We start from the raw sequence: 17,440 nt of genomic DNA, 5'->3' as shown, positions 1-17,440 counted from the left end.
TGACAATATTGAATCTTTCTATCCATGAACATGGACTTGGCTTCTGTTTGTTTATTCTTTTTTGTCTTCCATCAAAGTTTTTTAAAAATTAATATAAATATTGTACATATTTTGTTAGACTTATGATGGATTCAAAAATAATCTTTCTTAATTGTAACCTCCTTTGATGATGTGTTCATATTTTTTTTTAGTGGGAATGCTTTTTAAATTTCAATTTCTAACCTCAGGTTATCCCTAAAATTCATTCTTGTATTTTTGAGTACATGCTTTTAACATCTTCTTTTGATCCCCTAGGGCTTCCATCACAACTGGCCTGAAATTGAACACTTAACTTCTTGTTCTTTGTAATCACAGTAACCTCTATTTTTTTCTTTTTTGATCCTTTTCCTTACCTTCCTTTTCTGCTGCAGTCTGGCTGGGCACAATTCATGAGCCACTTGTCAAGCAGAAAGGAACTTTTTTTTTTTAAAGAGAGAGTGAGAGAGGAGAGAGAGAGAGAGAATTTTTTTAATATTTATTTTTTAGTTCTCGGCGGACACAACATCTTTGTTGGTATGTGGTGCTGAGGATCGAACCCGGGCCGCACGCACACCAGGCGAGCGTGCTACCGCTTGAGCCACATCCCCAGCCCCAGGAACTTTATTTTTAGAACACACACACTGCACCAGAGAGCTCTTCAGAATTCCCTCAGAGCCCAACTGCCACCACCGGCTTCCTGCAAGCCTCTCAACCCCCCCACTCCTCCCCGTCTTGAGGCCGATTGGCTGGGTTGTGTGGGCGGAGCCAAAAGAGTCCCCCAATGAGCAGCTCCGTGGTCTGAAAGGGTGGGGAAACAGCCCAATGAGCATAACCACAGAGGAGCCAATCAGCTGGCAGCTGGAAGTTTGCTGGGGCCACGGTGAGCCAATCAGCTGGAAGTTTGCTGGGGCCCCTTCGGTTGTGGCTCTCAACACTTTTCCTTTTACTATTTATTTTCTTATTCATATTTTAATAACCCTTTTACCATTATGAGACATGACAGAATTTGACTGTTTTTATTTTGTTATTATTTTTGTTTGATTGTTTAATGGTACTGAGGGATCAAACCCAGGGCTTTGAAATTGCTAGGCAAGTGCCCCACCTCAAAATTTTAATTCTCCCAAGTACCAGGGATCCCAGGTGTGTGTCAGCAACCTGGATGTTGGCTGTCTTTTATGTACATAAAATATACCATCTCTTTATAGCCTCTCTCTTGGAAATCATCTCTAGATTCTGTGTACCACCTACCTCCTTGCATTGTTGCCTTGCTCACATCCTCCAATCTTTACAAGATAATTTAACATGGTATTTCAGGGTATTTGACCATGTAATCCACCTTGCAATGCATACCTCCTCAGGTGAGTATTCATTTGGCTGCATGAATGAACATGTAAGCACATAAATGGGAGCAGTGTGCTTTGAATACGAAGCAGTAAGTTGAAAAGACAATACGACCCTGAACTTTTCATGAACTGCAATCCCAGCCAACATTTAGATTTCAACGTTGTAAGACCCTGAGCTGAAGTTCTAGTTGATATTGGCACTGAACAATGTAAGCTGTGATAAGAGGCATAGTTGTTCTTTAGAGTGACCAGGTTGTGGTGACTTTTATACAATAAAAGAAAATAAAATTGGTGGGGATGTTCCAAAAGAATTTTAAGAGAGAAGTTTTAATTCATGTTAAAGTACAATGGTTTTCCCTAAAAAAATACAAACATTTCCAGAACTGCATAAATTTTATTAAAAAGCATGAAATACATATATAGTTTTGTTACACATAAATTTTACACTCAATTGTGGATTTCAGAAAATCTAGACTTCTCTAAAAAACTGACAACATTTCCATGCAACTACTGTGTTTGCCTCAAATAAGAAACAGAATATCTAAGGAGAATAAGTCTACAATTTGAAGAATTATATTCACATTTCAGTCTCCCAAATATATACGCAATGTCTGTAATAGAAGGAAATAAGTGGAAACATATTTAACACAGTCTAAAGGAAAACAGAGTCCATTACAAGATAATCTCAGTATACCCAGTCAACTTTAAGATAACTTTCTTCTCTCCATTTGGTTAAATTTAATTAGTTTTTATAAGAATGCTATAAATAATTTGACTACTTTTTTATAAATTGATAAGCCTAAGGTATAAGTTGGATACAAATATAAAAATACTATTTCTTATTTGTTAAAAGACATAGTTGGTTTAATCAATGTAAACAATGGGTATTATGATGGATAAATATTTCTCACATGTTGTCATTATGAAAATAAACCATGTAGTTCTGTACTTCCTCTTGTTGCAAATATTCACTTATAATTGTACAAAACATTTTACCACAATAAGAAGAAAAGAGAAATATTTGAAAAAATAAATATGTACAATGTCCTTCAATTTCAAATCTTATATGGTTGAGTATAAATTTTTCACTGTAAAAATTTTGCTACCAAGTTGTATTGGTTAAATCCATAAATTTAAACATTAAGCAAAAAATGTGTGGACACGAGAGCCAGCTCACTCTCCAGACTTTCCCTTCCCTAGCACCTTCATGAATGCTCTGGACACCTCCCTGTTGCGCAGGCTGTAGATGAGGGGGTTCAGCATGGGCGTGAGGATGGTGTAGAAGGCCGACACCATCTTGTCCTGGGTGGGGGACCGGTCAGAAGTGGGCCGCATGTAGATGAACATGGCTGCTCCATAGTACATGCCCACCACCATGAGGTGGGAGGAGCAGGTGGCAAAAGCTTTGCGGCGACCCTCTCCAGACCCCATGTGAATGACGGCCAGAATCACACGAGCATAGGAAGCAATGATGATGCCTAAAGGGAACAGAAGCATAATGATGCAGCAGATCAACATCAGCCTTTCAAATGTCAAGGTGTCAGTGCACGCGAGGGTGAGCAGGGCAGGGACATCACAGAAAAAGTGGGGTATTTTCCGGGAACCACAGTATGGGAAGGACAAGGCTACCACAATGACAATTATACCATCAAGGGAGCCAAGAAGCCAGGAAGCAGTAGCCATGAGGCCACAGACTTTCTGGCTCATGAGAACTGGGTATCTTAATGGGTGGCAAATGGCCACATAGCGATCATAGGCCATTGCTGCCAACAGGAAGCACTCGGCTCCCATCAGGGACACATAGAAGAATATCTGGGTCCCGCAGCCTCCCAGAGAGATGGAGTTCCTGCCAGAAAGATAGTTGAAGGCCATCTTGGGGACAGTGGTGCAGATGAGCATCAGGTCCATGAGGGAGAGCTGGCTGAGGAGGAAGTACATGGGGGTATGCAGCTGGGCGTCCAGGTGAATGAGGATCACCATGGTGGAGTTCCCCATGACAGCCACTGTGAAGATGCCCAGGACCAGAGCGAAGAGGAAGGTGTGGATGGGGCTGTGGTTGAAGATGCCCAGCAGGATGAAGACAGGGCTGGAGGTCTGGTTCCCCCAGGCCATGGTGAGCTGCTCACTGTGGAGAGGACAGCATGTAAGGAACATCCAGGATGTGTCATAGAATATAAAGGCTTTTGCTACAAAGTTTCAAAAAGTTGCAACTTTGTAGCAAAAGCCCTCAAAGTTGCTTCTGAATGACAAAATTATTTATTGAAAAAAAATTTTTTTAATTTGTGGCCTATGGATGATGAGCCTCACTTTTAGGGTGAAGTGAATTTTAAATGCAAACCAACAGCTTGGTAGGTTTTATATTAAGAACACAGGAGGCTTCTCAAGAGGCTTCAAATCCATTTTGAGTAACAAGTTAGGTCAAATGAGCAGACTGGTTTATCCTTTAACAACTTCACTAAGAGCCAGTAGAATTTCACATTTTGGAAAGTTAGTGATATTTTTCCATCACCTTCTTCCACGGAAATACCACACTTTCACTCTATGTTCCTTATAAAATTATTTCTACCAACATGTACAGAGAAGCATTTTCCAGTGGAAAGAAATTCCAAGAAATTGATACATTAATAGTAAGAGGTCTATTAGGAGGTCGTATTGAACTTGGTAAAAATGTAGCCTTGTTGACAGTCCCCTACCCTCATTTCACCTGTAAAGGGGGTGTGTCCTGGAACATTCTGGGATTGCCACTCACCTGCAGAAGAGGGTATAAGACAGTGTGCTAGGGCATGGTTCAAACCCTGATAAAGATTATTTTAGCCGGGTGGTCTTAAACAATTAATAATTTTTTAGGCATTACTTTAGAAAATGTGAATAATGTGTTGTAGAGTGTTATAAAGATTAAAGTCATTTAAAAAACATTGAGCACTTTATCTAGAATAGAATTTATGCCATATAAGTATTTCTAAGTAAATAAATGTTATTGAATGGAAGAAACTATTCTACTTTATATTTCTGTTTATTCAATTAATTCCATTTCTTGTAGCGATGTTTCAGAAGTGGGGGCTTCTGAGAAATGGAGGCTGCATTAAAACATCCCTTTCAAACCCCTGTTCTTGTGATGAAGTCAGAAAGATTTCAGACATGTCACTCAGATGGACATGGGATTACTGAAGGGATAAGAAAAGGGACACTGCCCAAGGGTGATAAACTGAGTCAGGGGGCATGAAATTGAAGCAAAATCAGGGACTAAGTATCCTCAGTGAGCACCACCCCATCTCTGGAGGAGGAACAGGCAGTTCCTGTGCTGTCAGTCAAAGTCAGAAGGGGGACTTGGGGGGCACTCTGGAAATTTCCCTAGGATCCCAATAAAACTGGAGGGCAAGAAGGGTGTGACACCCCTCTCTTCTCTAGGAGAACCCACCGTTTCCCTTGACAGCATCCCATTATCACTTCCCCATTCCTTCTAATAAACTCATGTCTGCAACTCTGAATGACATGTCTCAAGTCTTTCTGGCATGATTGCAAGAGTTAGGGTGTGAACAGAGGTCTCTGTGCTGCCTCATTTTTATGGAAGGCCTGTGTACTTTGACAATCTGGCTCAGTATAATGACAACCCCCCTAGAAGCAATGGGCCTTTTCTCTGATGAGTCTTCTCACATGGCTATATTTGTTTGGCACTCTCTTACTCCCTGATTTCAAACCAAGTTTACAACTATTTGTGCTACATCTTTGAATTAGAAAAAGGATATCAGATTCATGGGCTCTTTTCAGTTGTACTTTAATTCTGTAATTGATCATAACAAACTCATTTTCTTTAGTGCCCTGTCATGAGGACTAAGATTGAAACAGATCTCCTTTGTAATCAAAAGTTCCAAATTGTATTAACTTCTGAACTTTCTCATATTGAGAATGGATGTTCAGGGCTGGTACCTACCCCTAATAGTGACCAGAGAGCCTGAGACTGTGACATGTTTCCTGGCTAGCACAGCCTAGCTAATTCTGCATACACACATCACCTGGACTTTGTGTCTATAAGCTATTACAACTTCTGCAGGATCCGAGGAGAAGTAATCTAGCTGCATCTACCCAATTTGGTCAAAATGCATAAAGCCCATTTTTCCTTTTCTTTTCCCATCATTTTCCTGTTCCTTAGCAGCAAGTTGGCAGAATCCGACCAGTCATGATCCAGGCAGTTCCAGGCTGGGTTGCTCAATGCAAAGCACATAGTGTTTCTTAGCTGTCAAGGTGTTCATTTCTGAATGCAGTTACCTGGGACTCTCCCATGGGTACTATGTAAGCACAGCTTTAGTGTAAGTTGGTCACGTGAGACTAAGAAGAAGGCATTTAGTTACACAATGACAACAGTGACAGAAACACATTCCACCCTTAGTATAAGTTTGAGATATTTCAATTTGGTCATTCACAGAAACTGCAGACCTCTGCAGACATGGGAAAGGCTCTGAAATGATATCCTTTTGTGACAAAATATTCACATCTACCTACTTTGAGAAACAGCAAATAAAGACAGTATTTTCTTATAGTATCCCCCGCCCCTTGCTTCTCTGCTGAGGAGTAGTCTTATCACAGAAGAAGGGCTTGGGGTCTGATTCCTTCCAAGAGGAAAGGAGGACCTCACTTGCAAAAGAAGACAACCCTGGCTAACTGGGTACATCCTTCCTTCAACCTTCCATAGCTCAGAACCTAGGAGTTAAGGTGTGGGTTTTACACTTTCAGGCTAAAAGGTGAAGGGAGTAGGATGGGACTAGGAGAGGAAAGGTGTCATGTTGGGTTGGTGTGGAGGGTGTGAAAGAGCCCCTTGAAATTAAAAAAGCTCTACTGTTTTCCTGCAACTGAATATTCTCATGCTGAGAATGGAAACTGCTCCAGCCAGGGAGCCAAGAGCTGCCATCTTTCTGACCTGCAGCGCCTAGTAAATCTACACACACACTTTTCCTGGCTTTTGTCTCTATAGATTATTACCATTCCTGTGGGACCCACTGAGGTGGGCTGTCTGCCTCCCAGTGTCGGCGGAAGTGTGATGGCCTTTGCTTCTGTTTCTCACCACCGGCTTATTTCTTATGCAGACAGCTGGGATTTCCAGCTTGGTCGTTGGTGGAAATTAACAAATTATCAAGACAGTGAATATTGAAAACTACAAAAAAATGAAGCTGGAGGGAAACAAAATAAGGCCATAGAGAGTTGGGTGAAAATAGACTGGGATCCCAGACCCACTTATGTCCTCCCTGGCCCGCATCCTGGCAGTAAATAATTCACCTCCCTCCAATAGAAGGGGCAAAGACAAAAACGTAAAAGAAAACTGTACTTTCTTCCAGATAGAAAATTGTATGACCCCTGCATCCCCCCTGCCCTCCCCCACTGCCTCATAAAAAGAAAAGAGAAAAGAAACTAGTGCTAAAGGTTAGGTCTCACTCGATACAGGCAATGCCATTTTGAACCATCCTTCATGTTACAGCAGGGTCACCTCATGGTCATTCTGACTCAGCCTGACCTGAACTCCGGACAACACCCCATCATGAAACAAAAGAAGGAAATGTGACCTGGACTGGAATCTTGAAACACTTGGTCAACATGGAACAGTGACCACCTCAAAAAATTGGAGGTGCCAAAGGAAAGGACCCTTCCTGACAACACCTGTCTGTGGTCTAATTGCAAAAATGCCCCCCAGACTCCCCAGCATGTATCCCAGGCTGTAAGTGGAAGATGAGTCAGTCTACTGCAGTCTCCCCCAAGGTGTGGCCAGAATAAATTGGGTTACTGTTGAGCTGCGCCCCTTCTCTATTTCCTTACATTGAACCGTTTTGGCATGGAGCTTCATTACTTTAGAAAACCCTTCTTATATGCATGTGCACCCCGACATCACTGATAGAACTAATCTACTTTTCTGTTACTCCAATACCCCGCTTTCCACTCTTCAAAAACAGGTGGAGCACTCCTCTTCTCAGAAGCTCAAGGCTCACAGGATCCCAATCTTCTGCAGAACTGACTTCTACCTCTTTACTGATCTCATTTGCAAGGCATTGCAGAAAGTTGTTGGAAGATGCAACAACTGTTTTACAGGGCAAACCCTGTGCATTTCTATTTACAGACTCCACGACCCTCAGCCCAGAGTTTGGCCTCTTCCCAGGGTGGTTCTTTTATTCCTGAAGTCCTTCCCCTTCCTCAGTCCTCTGTTAACCACATTCTCTTCTAGTTCGAACAGCCATACCTATCTCCTCACGTCCCCTCCTTCAGTCTGTAAGTGCAGGCTCCCAGAAGATGCATGGTCTTGGCCTCTGCAGTGAAAGCCAAATGCCTTGAGCCTTCACATCAGGCCAGTCAGAATGTGCATTTTGGCCCTCCCTGTTACTCCTCTGCCACTAGACATATTAGTTCATCTCTCTGAGGTTTTTTTTTTAATCTCTCCCATTTTTCAATGGATTGTAAAAATATAGAATGTGTTAATCCTTATAAATCCCCACTAAAGTGTGTCTTGTAGAACACTTTCTTCAGATGAGTCTACATTATTACTTAGGCTTTGTCATTCTTGTAGTGTTGGGATAAGCTCCACTGTTAGTAGAAAATGTTTTTCAAAATATTCTGTTTTATTTACTAGATGATCTGCTCCTGATTGTTAAACACGTGTGCTTATTTCTTAGATGCTGCTGATCATACAAGAGAAGCTCATACACAGGTGGAGTCCACCAGGTCCCCATAAAGACTCAGCGCATGACCAGATCTGCTGAGAGTCCTGTGATGATTCCCGTTACATGTTCGCTTGCTCTAAATAAAACCTTAGATTCACTTAGCACCTTCAACGGCATTGTTTCATTTAGTCTAAAAACCTCACTATGATAAATATAAAAAATTATAATTTTACAAAGGATATAAAGGGATGTGTTACAGATCAACACTAAAAATTTACCTTCTTCTTCAGGGATCCAAGTAACAAAATTTCAAATATTTAGCTGTTGATAAAGTCTTGTTGAACTCAGGAGAGAATAAGATATTTTGGAATGCAGAGTCTCTAAGACTTACCTTCTCTCTGTTTCCAAGAAGACACAGTACTACTTACAGGATAGTTATAAAGGTTTCATTTTCTGGGGAAAACCCATGGAACATGATTTTGCTAAATCTTGGGTGATTCACATTTGCAATCCCTCTGGATGATTCAGTCCCTTGTCTTTAATTATAGTGGGACATATTATTGAGATAGTCACCCCACCCCAAAGAAAAAGATCAAATGCCCCCTGGGGACCTCAACTCATAGCTGTCAGCTACTGAGAGCATGGTTTGTGCCTTTCCTGCCTCTCACTCACCAGCTCTCAGTCTCAGCAGCCTCTGAAACCAGGGCCCCCTTGCCATGGTCCCCAAGGACTAGCAACATAAAAGATAAACTGCTGAGAAGTCTCCAGAAGAGCACGGGCTGGGGCCTTTTAGCCTGTGCTGGAAAGATTTGGGTTTTCTTCCACTCCCATCTATGTGTTCTCCTAACAGTTACAGTGACTCCTCCTCACTCCAGGGCAGAGGTGTTCCTGCAGGGTCTGACATTACCATGGGGGCCAGGCTGCCTGGCTGGCTGCTCCACACTCAATTTTGAAGTGGTCACCAGGAAAGACAGCTTTTGAAAGGCTCCCAGTGTCAGAATTCCTAGACCCCAGCCACCCTGCCACCTTTCACAGGAGTAAAACAAGCTTGGCAATCTTGGTCAGTCTCCCTCCTACTGAAGCAAGAAGTCAGGAGAGAGTCCTGCTTGGCCTGAACCAGCCTGAGCCCGCTTCCTCTGCTGCAGAGCACAAGAGCCCCAGCCAGTAGCATTATCACCACGGCTCTCCTCCTGAAGCCCCACATCAAATTAGTTCCATATCTTGAAAACATGGATCCTCCTGAGATCAGAGACCTAATACAGCCTTCTCTGCCTTCTTGACTGATGACATGAATTCCCTATTTAGCCCTCTCTGTCTCCTGGTTTTATTGTCTCTTCTCTGATAAATAATTAAGGAAAACATGTTTTCAAAGATGCGTAGATGTACATTTAATATTGTCAACTTTATTGACTTTTCTTAGAAATAAAAAAAATCATCTTTCAATCTGTATCAGTGTACTAGGTTTGATAATAATGTGTTACTTTAAGTAAAGAATTTATATGAATTAAATAATATTTTACTAATCTTTTGTTTTTTAAGTAGATATTTCCCATCGACTTTATAAGAAATAGATAATTATATATTATGTTTAAATAATTATGTATCAATATAATCTATGTTTATGTCTTTAAACAATCTGGAGTTCAGTTTCTATATATTTTTAGGTAGGAACACAATTTGTTTTACTCTGCATACTGAGCAAATTTTTTCCACACCAAATGATAGCAATTTTTGTTCTTTTGATATATAATTTATTCTTTATTAGATAATACATTTCTGAAATTATGAAGTTTTTTTGTATTTTTGTTAGTGCATTATAATTGTACCCACTGGGGGAATTCACTGCCACATAGTCATACACACGCACAATGCCACAATCCAATTTGGCCAATTTCATTACCAACCTTTCCCTTTCCCTCCCTCCCCCACCCCTGGTCCTTTTCCTCCCTTATACTGAGCTCCATTTAACTTTGATGAGCACCTCCCCTTTTCTCCCCTCACCCCAGTCTTCACTTAATGAGAGAAAACATACTACCCTGTATTTACTGAGTTTGGCTTAGTTTGCTTAACAAAATATTCTCAAGTTCCATTCATTTTCCTGCTAGTAACATGATTGTATTCTTCTTTGTGGCTGAATAAAGCTCCACTGTGAATATGCACCACATTTTGTTTTCCTTCATCTGTTGATAGACACCCATCCTGGGTCCATAGTTTGGCTATTGTCCATTACGCTGCTATAAACATGGGTATGCATATGTCACTGAAGTATGATGATGTCGATTCTTTAGGCCTCCTCAGAGAACTCCACCAGGAGAAAGTCGGTCACCACTGCGGAGTTGGGCATGTGCGGCCGCAGCTCTGCCTGGGAAGGGGAGAGAAGTCAGGCAGCCATGGTGAGCAAGTGCAGCCTGCACCTCCTCTTCCCACTTACTTACTTATGTGTGTGTTCTGTGGTCTGGGGACCAAAGCCAGAGCCTCAGGTGAGCTGGGAAAATGCTCTACCAAGGAGCTACACCCAAGCCCTTGACCTCTCCATATTCTAACCTGTACCTGTGGACCTAGCATTTTAAAAATGATTCTCCATTGGAGTAGTGACATTCCTTTTATTCAAATTGAGAAGATGCTCTTTTGTTATTGGTGCTATTTTTCATAAGTTTCTTAAAGATTGAGTCTTATGCAACCTTGTGTCTGTGATCAGGTAAATTTTGTGATATTATATCATGTTTTAATACTGAATAAGCTGCAATATCACTAATATAGTTTGGGGTACAGAAGTTGGAAACTGTTCATCCTTATTACCATGATATTATCTTGATACATTTAACAATTGAACAGATTCTGTGTTCTGGATAGGATCTTGTTGTTGCTTGTTTACTTGTTTTCAGTGGTGCAGGTACAATAATTTTCAGACATTATGAACATAACTTTGATTCTTAGTTATCTAGTTAAAAATCCCAGTTTTCATCCTGGTGTAAAATGGGCGTTTATTTGAGTGTGTGCCCGCACTGGGATTGAACCTAGCATTTATGCATGCTAAGTGTGTGGCCCACCACTGATGTGCTGCCAGGCCCTGAGCAGCACATTATCAACAGGCCCAGTCTCTGCTTCTTTATTGAGCCAGAAGAATGCTCTCCTCCTGTTAAGGTCTGTAGACAAGTCAAAATAACACCTGGCATTTTGCCAGGGGAATGTTAGAGTTCGTAAACAAGTCTGGATGGTGCCTGGCAAAATGCCAGAGGGAGTGGTTTGAGAAGTAACAAAAGCGAGCCATTAAGTGTGGAGATTCCTTATTGGTTGACTGATGTATCCAGTTTATGCTAATTAAGATAAGCTATACAAAATGTATAAATAGCTCTGTTGTCCTACAATAAATGGCTCCTATTCCTGCTGTATCAATCTACAGAAGTTGCTCCCCGCCCCCCAATCTGCTGCAGCCAGACTCCGGCATCCTCCTTCTGACAATCCTGGACAGGATTAGATAAACTGACATGTACAGCATCCTTGGGAATGACCCAGGACCCTGTGATGTTGCTGAGATGCCCTTTGCTTTTGCTGCCAAGAGCATTGCTATTGTCTCACTGCCTGAAGAGAACATATTGCTGTGGAGACTTTGTAGGAAGAGTTTGCTTGTCAATTCTGACTCACTCAGTATGGGGGGCATTAGTACTGCGACCTCTTTACAGGAAGAATTCTTGTCCTATTTGCAGCTGCTAGGTCAGCATAACAGGCTGCCCCTCTGGTGGCTCTGCTAGGAGGCTACAATTAGCACCCTGGAGTTCCTGCCCCTTCCAATGTTTCTGTCTGTATTGAAGAAGTGTCATTTTTTTGTAGCAAGGTGAGGAGGTGTTGGGGATGAACCGAGTTCACGGTTACATGCATGTGAGGGAAACTCCACCACTGAGCTGCACCCAGCCCTGTGCTCACATTTTAAAATTTGCCTGTTTTGATGGTTTCGGGGATGGATGCACACCAGGTGAATAATCCACCGCTGAGTTCATGGTTTCTTATGATGATGGGCTAGTTATAATTTCCTCCTCTCTTTTTTTGTTGTTGGTAATTTTATTATAATTTTACTATATGTATTTTTATGTACTATTATGCTAGGCACATAGAGCATGTGTCCAAAATATTTTTAAGCAAGGCAAATTTTCCAACTAAACATCACCAGGACCATCACTGTAGAAGAGGGAGCCAGGGGATTTGGCTCTATCACTTCCATTCACCTGGCAGGTGAAGTTGGCTACGTTCTTTACACAAGACAAATGCCATTCGTCTGTAAAAACAGAATGATAATTTGGGCTGCTGTTATCAGTTGAAGTGATAGAGGTTCCTTCATTCATCTTATTCCATAATTAATTATTACCACAAATATGTACTAAGTGCTGCTATCACAGGAGTTTTATGAGTAATAAATGAAACCAAAGTCCCTCAGTCTCATAACATTTCATCTATTTGATGAGACTGACACTGGACAGTTAAACATGAGAGGAAAATCAAATATTTCTAAGGGTTTTAGATGATTCTGAGCTAGGTGAGGACAGCATATGTAACAGGGGAGGAAACAGAGCTTGGCCAGTTCACCAGGAATTCTTGGAAGTCAGCAAACCACTGTGGAAATAAAGCACCATAGTTTGACTCTTCCCTGGCCCCGATGGCTTGGTTTTGCCTTTTAGTAAGGTGAAGCCTTCCAAGTGTCTGTTGAACAGATTTGATAAATTAGATTACTGCCCAAGATGTTCATACATTGGTTTGAGCAAGAGACAGAGTTAAATACTAATTCTACAAAAGACTTAAGAAGAGTTTTAATATAATTATATTATCCAGAAGAACTAGGGTCATGGGGGAAAAAAACTTTTGAAAGATTTAACTGATATGTAAGCTAAAATTTCATTATTTAAAATACTTTTTCTTATTGTAGAAAAAGTCTGAGGGAACTGGTCTGAAGATTTGAGTATGCTGGGTGCATATACATGAGCTACATATATATTTAGAGAATGCTAAATCTCCTTTGCCACATCAGTTAGTATGCCTTAAAGATCTGGCATTCTGAAAGTGATTTTTAAAGTTTTAATTTCAACACCTTCTAATATGGATAGAATGTATTTCATTGAAATGACACTACCAATAGTGTTTTGCTTATAGATCTCTGTATGTAGTGAATGCGCGGTCCAGCAGCCAAAAATTTCCTGATTAGTCCCAATTGAAAAAAGTAGCAGGGCTGACCACATCCTTGCTTTGGGGCAACTCAGGGTCAGGAGAGAAGGCCTGGGTTATACAGAACTCCATCTTAGTTTATTAATGTGCTGTAAATAGCATATATAAGCATGTATTTCTCTATGCTGAATGAATTATAATTTTGCTCTATATGAGCAATTCCTATACACCAGATTTAAACAATATACTAGTTTTTCTAAAAGTGCAAAATTTCTTAATAATTAATCAAAATCTAGATATTAAAAGAGCTTGTATTTGTACAGATACATCACATTTTTCTGACTACATAGTCATTCCCCACCCATAAATAGCCTGTTTCTTCATAATTTATTTGAACAAATTACATGATTAGTTTTGTCAAAATAGATCCCTAACCCTATGAAGACACATGTTGCCTGTTTGTCCTTTATATTTAGAAGTCTGAGGGCATCTCAATAGGGTCTTATGCTGTCTTCATTCTGTTACCTTCAATCTTTGTAAGAAGTTGATAAAAAGCTTCAGATTGCCTTAAATTGAAGTTTGAAATATCACTTCATTCTTTATTTTTTAGAATTTATGAAATAAACTCTGGTTAAAACTTAAAATTCTGAGTGGCAAAATAACATTCTAGAAGCAGCAGTTTTGGGGTTAAAAAGCCTGGTTTTTCTCTTGTCTAAGCCAATTCCAGCTCCATGAATTATCCTCTTAACCAAACAACATGGCAAAGGCCTGTGTTTTAAAAGTTTATGGTATGCAAACATCCTCCAAAATGATAGGTATTTTAAAGGAAGCTCTTCTATTTATTTACCACATGATATGATTATAAACTTACTCACATGAACAAAATAATCAAACTTTCTATTTAAAAATTACTCTATCAATTTCAGCTCAATTATTCCAGCTAAGATCAGTATCTCTAGGGAGTAATTTAGTGTCTTTTAAAAAAGATGAAGTGATAACTTAAAAAATTCAAATAGTATTATTAAACAAATATTCTCTTATGACCACAAATAGGATAGCATTTTCCTTAATAGAAAATGAACATATAATATATGGACTTTTGTGTAAAAAAATGAAAAGTGCTTTTTCTATTTTGTAGAATTTAAAACAAAATTCATTGGTTAAAGTTTTGCTTAAGTTACTCCTGGAATCCCCATTGGTACATGTACATATGTACTCAGTCACTCAGGAAGTCATGACTGTGTCTCTGACGTCTCTGTGGCCAGCTGCCAGGGACTGGATGGCAAATCAGAGACACACCTGAGCTTGGTGGGTCAGTGGCAGCCCTCCCCCTCTCCTTGGCTGTTCCATTCCCTGCCACCAGCGGACCTGCTTGCTTAATTGAATGATCTGTTCAGTTTTATGACACTATTAGTTTGGGAGAGCTTTCATGGGCTTGGGACACCTGATGAGCTATGTCAGGACCACACAGCTGCATCTCAGTGGAACTCCTTCTGTCTTCCCAGAGGGACTGGGAGCTGGTTCGCAGCAGTGAGCAGGATGCCTCGGAGAGATGCCAGGGATGGGTCGCAGTGTCAGGACAGTAAGTGCCACACCAGCAAACATGTCCCCACTGCATGTGAGAACTCACCCCTTTTATGCTGGCTTCTACCACACGAGGTGCCCAAATGCAGATGGACTAAGTTTTCAAATACCAGCAAAGTCTAAGTGTCTCCCCATTTAAAGACCCCAGTAGGGCCTGGGGATGCATGCAGGCCCTGGGTTCCACCCAGCACCACAAACTCCACTGAGAATTGTAGGGTCTGATTACAGTCTCAAGTTCATGTTTATGTACACAGGCAACCATCCTTCCTCATTCCAAGCAAGTATTTTAAGTACTCAATTCTAAACATCTTCAAGTCAGAGGTCCCAGGAGGAAGTCAGAGAGCACTGTCTCCTGGCAGAAAAGGAGATTGGCACAGGTAAAGATCACATTCTGTATGTTTGGAAAAACCAATTTACATTAACTTCATCAATATCTCCCAAATTCACTTTTTTAAAAATTTTTCATACTTGTAGGGCATGATGTAATGTGGGGAATGTTGCATCAGAAAAGAGGAAAACCTAACTTGCTGGCTGCTCCCCGCTTTCCAGTCCTGGGGCCACATGTGGCTAAGATAGCACCTGGCGATTAGCCAGAAGGCATTGCCATGGGTTGTGATGGAAATCAGACCACCTCTAGGATAGGCTCAGAACCCTTCTGCCCTCACAGACAGCTCATGTCTCCCATTACTGCCTGTAGGATGGGTGTACACATGAACTCTCCCCACCTTGCTGATCTTTATCCTGATTGGCTCCTGTACATTATATTAGCTGTGTGTGATTTCTCAATAAATGAGATCCTGCTTTGACTGTTCTCCCTGGTGCGTCTGATTGTCCTCCTGCAAGGGAGGGCTGGGTGTGGGCAGCCAGTGGACCTTTACCTTTCTTGGTTCATCCTGGTCAGGTTGTGCTCTCCTGCAGGTCAGAAGGGAAGGGGGGGAGGGCTAAAAACCCCTTGACACATACTAACAAAAAGGATGGTGGAAACCATCATTCTTAAGGCTTATAAGGGGAAAAAACTAAATGAAATTGAGACTTTGTGGTCTAGAAAGAGCCCTGTGGTAAAACTCAACACCACTGCGGATGCAAACTAGGTGATCACCTCATCACTGATGCTTTTCCTGCAGGAGCTCTGGCCATGAAGAAATGGTACAGTATGGCCTGTACTTGAACCAGTGAGCACTCACGTGCATAGTTACGGTTAAGAATACTTATCCAACTAGCCCATGCAATGGACCTTTCATTAGAGGGGAGAGAACCTGGTCCTTGGGTGCTCACTCACAGCTGACCAAGCTGCACTAGTCAGCTGTCACAGGAGGACTGACACAGGGTGGCTCTGTGTCCAAGTCTTTCACTCTTGACCTTTATATATTACCCACTGGGAGGCATACAATTGCACAAACAATACTTATTGAGCACCTTATATTTGCTATGGATTATTATAAAAATATATAAATAAACTAAGGAAAAAACAGAAAAATAAAATCTGATGTCATAAAGCTTTAGTGTCTATTCAGGCGGGATGTGAGGGTAGAAACAGGCCTTAAAATAAACAAACTACCTATTGTTTTAGGGGCTATATTATAATGAAAGTTTTAAGAGGGACACAGGGAACTGCAGTGTTCTTAGGGTCAGTGTGTTAAGTATGTTCATATTGTTGTAAAACAGATTTCCAGAACATTCTCATCTTCCAGAAATAAAACATGTCTGTTATATAGTGACACTGGCTCTCTCCTCCCAGGCTCCATGGCCACCATTCTGCTCTCTGTTTTTATATATTTGATGGCATCAGCTTCTCATGTAAGCTGAGTCCATCTTCTTAATTTTGCCTTCTTGTGGCTAGCTTATTTCACTTAGTATAGTATCCTCAAAGTTCACACATGGTGTGGCAGATGGCATGGTCTCCTTTCTTTTTAAGGCTGATTAACGTTCAGTTGTGTGTATAAACCACCTGCTGAAGGACATCCGAGTGCTTCGAACTCTTACTATTGTGAATAGAGCTGATGTGAATATGGGTATGAAGGGCCTTGAAGGACAGTGTGACATTTGGAAAGGCAGATGGCTGGGAGCTTTCTGAATGGCCAGAAGCTGGGGAGAAACAGGCCTCAGAGAGCAATTGTATGACAAGGAGTTTCAACATGAGGCTAAGTTGTCGAAAGCCAGGTCACAAAAGTTGTGTTGAAGTGGCACCCCCTCTCTCCACAGAAAAAGTCTTAACTGGGCTTCTCCAGGAATTCTCACCATGGCTGATTTTGGGACTGTCAGCCAAAGAGTCTCTGAGAAAAAGTTCAAAATGGATAAATTTCCTATTTTCCTGTTGCCCTGTTTAGCTTGGCCACTGGCCAGGAAGATACCAGCACTCCAGGTGCTGGGAACCCCCTTAATAATTTTTCACAAATGTATCCAGTATAGTAGTTTGTAGAAATGTGCTAACGAGGCTTCTGGCCTTGAGCTGGGATTTACAGAGACGTATACTTTTTTTAAGATAAGAAGAAGATACCAATCGGGCTCCATGGTAACAGCTGGCAGGGGAAGAAAGAAAGGGGAGAAGAAGCTCTCCCCTTGCTCAGGTGTTGTCCTTGAAGTATTAACTTGCCTAAAACAATGAAGGAAAAAGCTGCTTTTGTGTGAACTTCTGCAGACTGTGAACTTCTGAGCCCCTCCCCTTACGTGCTGGGTATAAAAACTCTGAAATTACTTGTA

The 17,440-nt window shown here is 41.2% G+C and overlaps 1 protein-coding gene across 1 annotated transcript; it reads right to left on the bottom strand.

Annotated features, from left to right (window-relative positions):
* Nucleotides 1–2,534: 2,534 nt before the first annotated feature.
* On the bottom strand, nucleotides 2,535–3,473 carry LOC101968022 (olfactory receptor 2M3). Its single transcript, XM_005342365.2, has one exon. The coding sequence runs from the start codon at nucleotides 3,471–3,473 to the stop codon at nucleotides 2,535–2,537; it is 939 nt and encodes a 312-aa protein (XP_005342422.2).
* Nucleotides 3,474–17,440: the final 13,967 nt, after the last annotated feature.

The sequence above is a fragment of the Ictidomys tridecemlineatus genome, chromosome 1 (assembly GCF_052094955.1).
Source record: "Ictidomys tridecemlineatus isolate mIctTri1 chromosome 1, mIctTri1.hap1, whole genome shotgun sequence".
NCBI classification, from domain to species: Eukaryota; Metazoa; Chordata; class Mammalia; order Rodentia; family Sciuridae; genus Ictidomys; species Ictidomys tridecemlineatus.
This window is presented reverse-complemented; position numbering and strand designations above follow the sequence as displayed.

Bases quoted from the DNA above. Each gene is read 5' to 3' on its own strand.
- LOC101968022 (XM_005342365.2), bottom strand. From the start codon at position 3,473: ATGGCCTGGGGGAACCAGACCTCCAGCCCTGTCTTCATCCTGCTGGGC.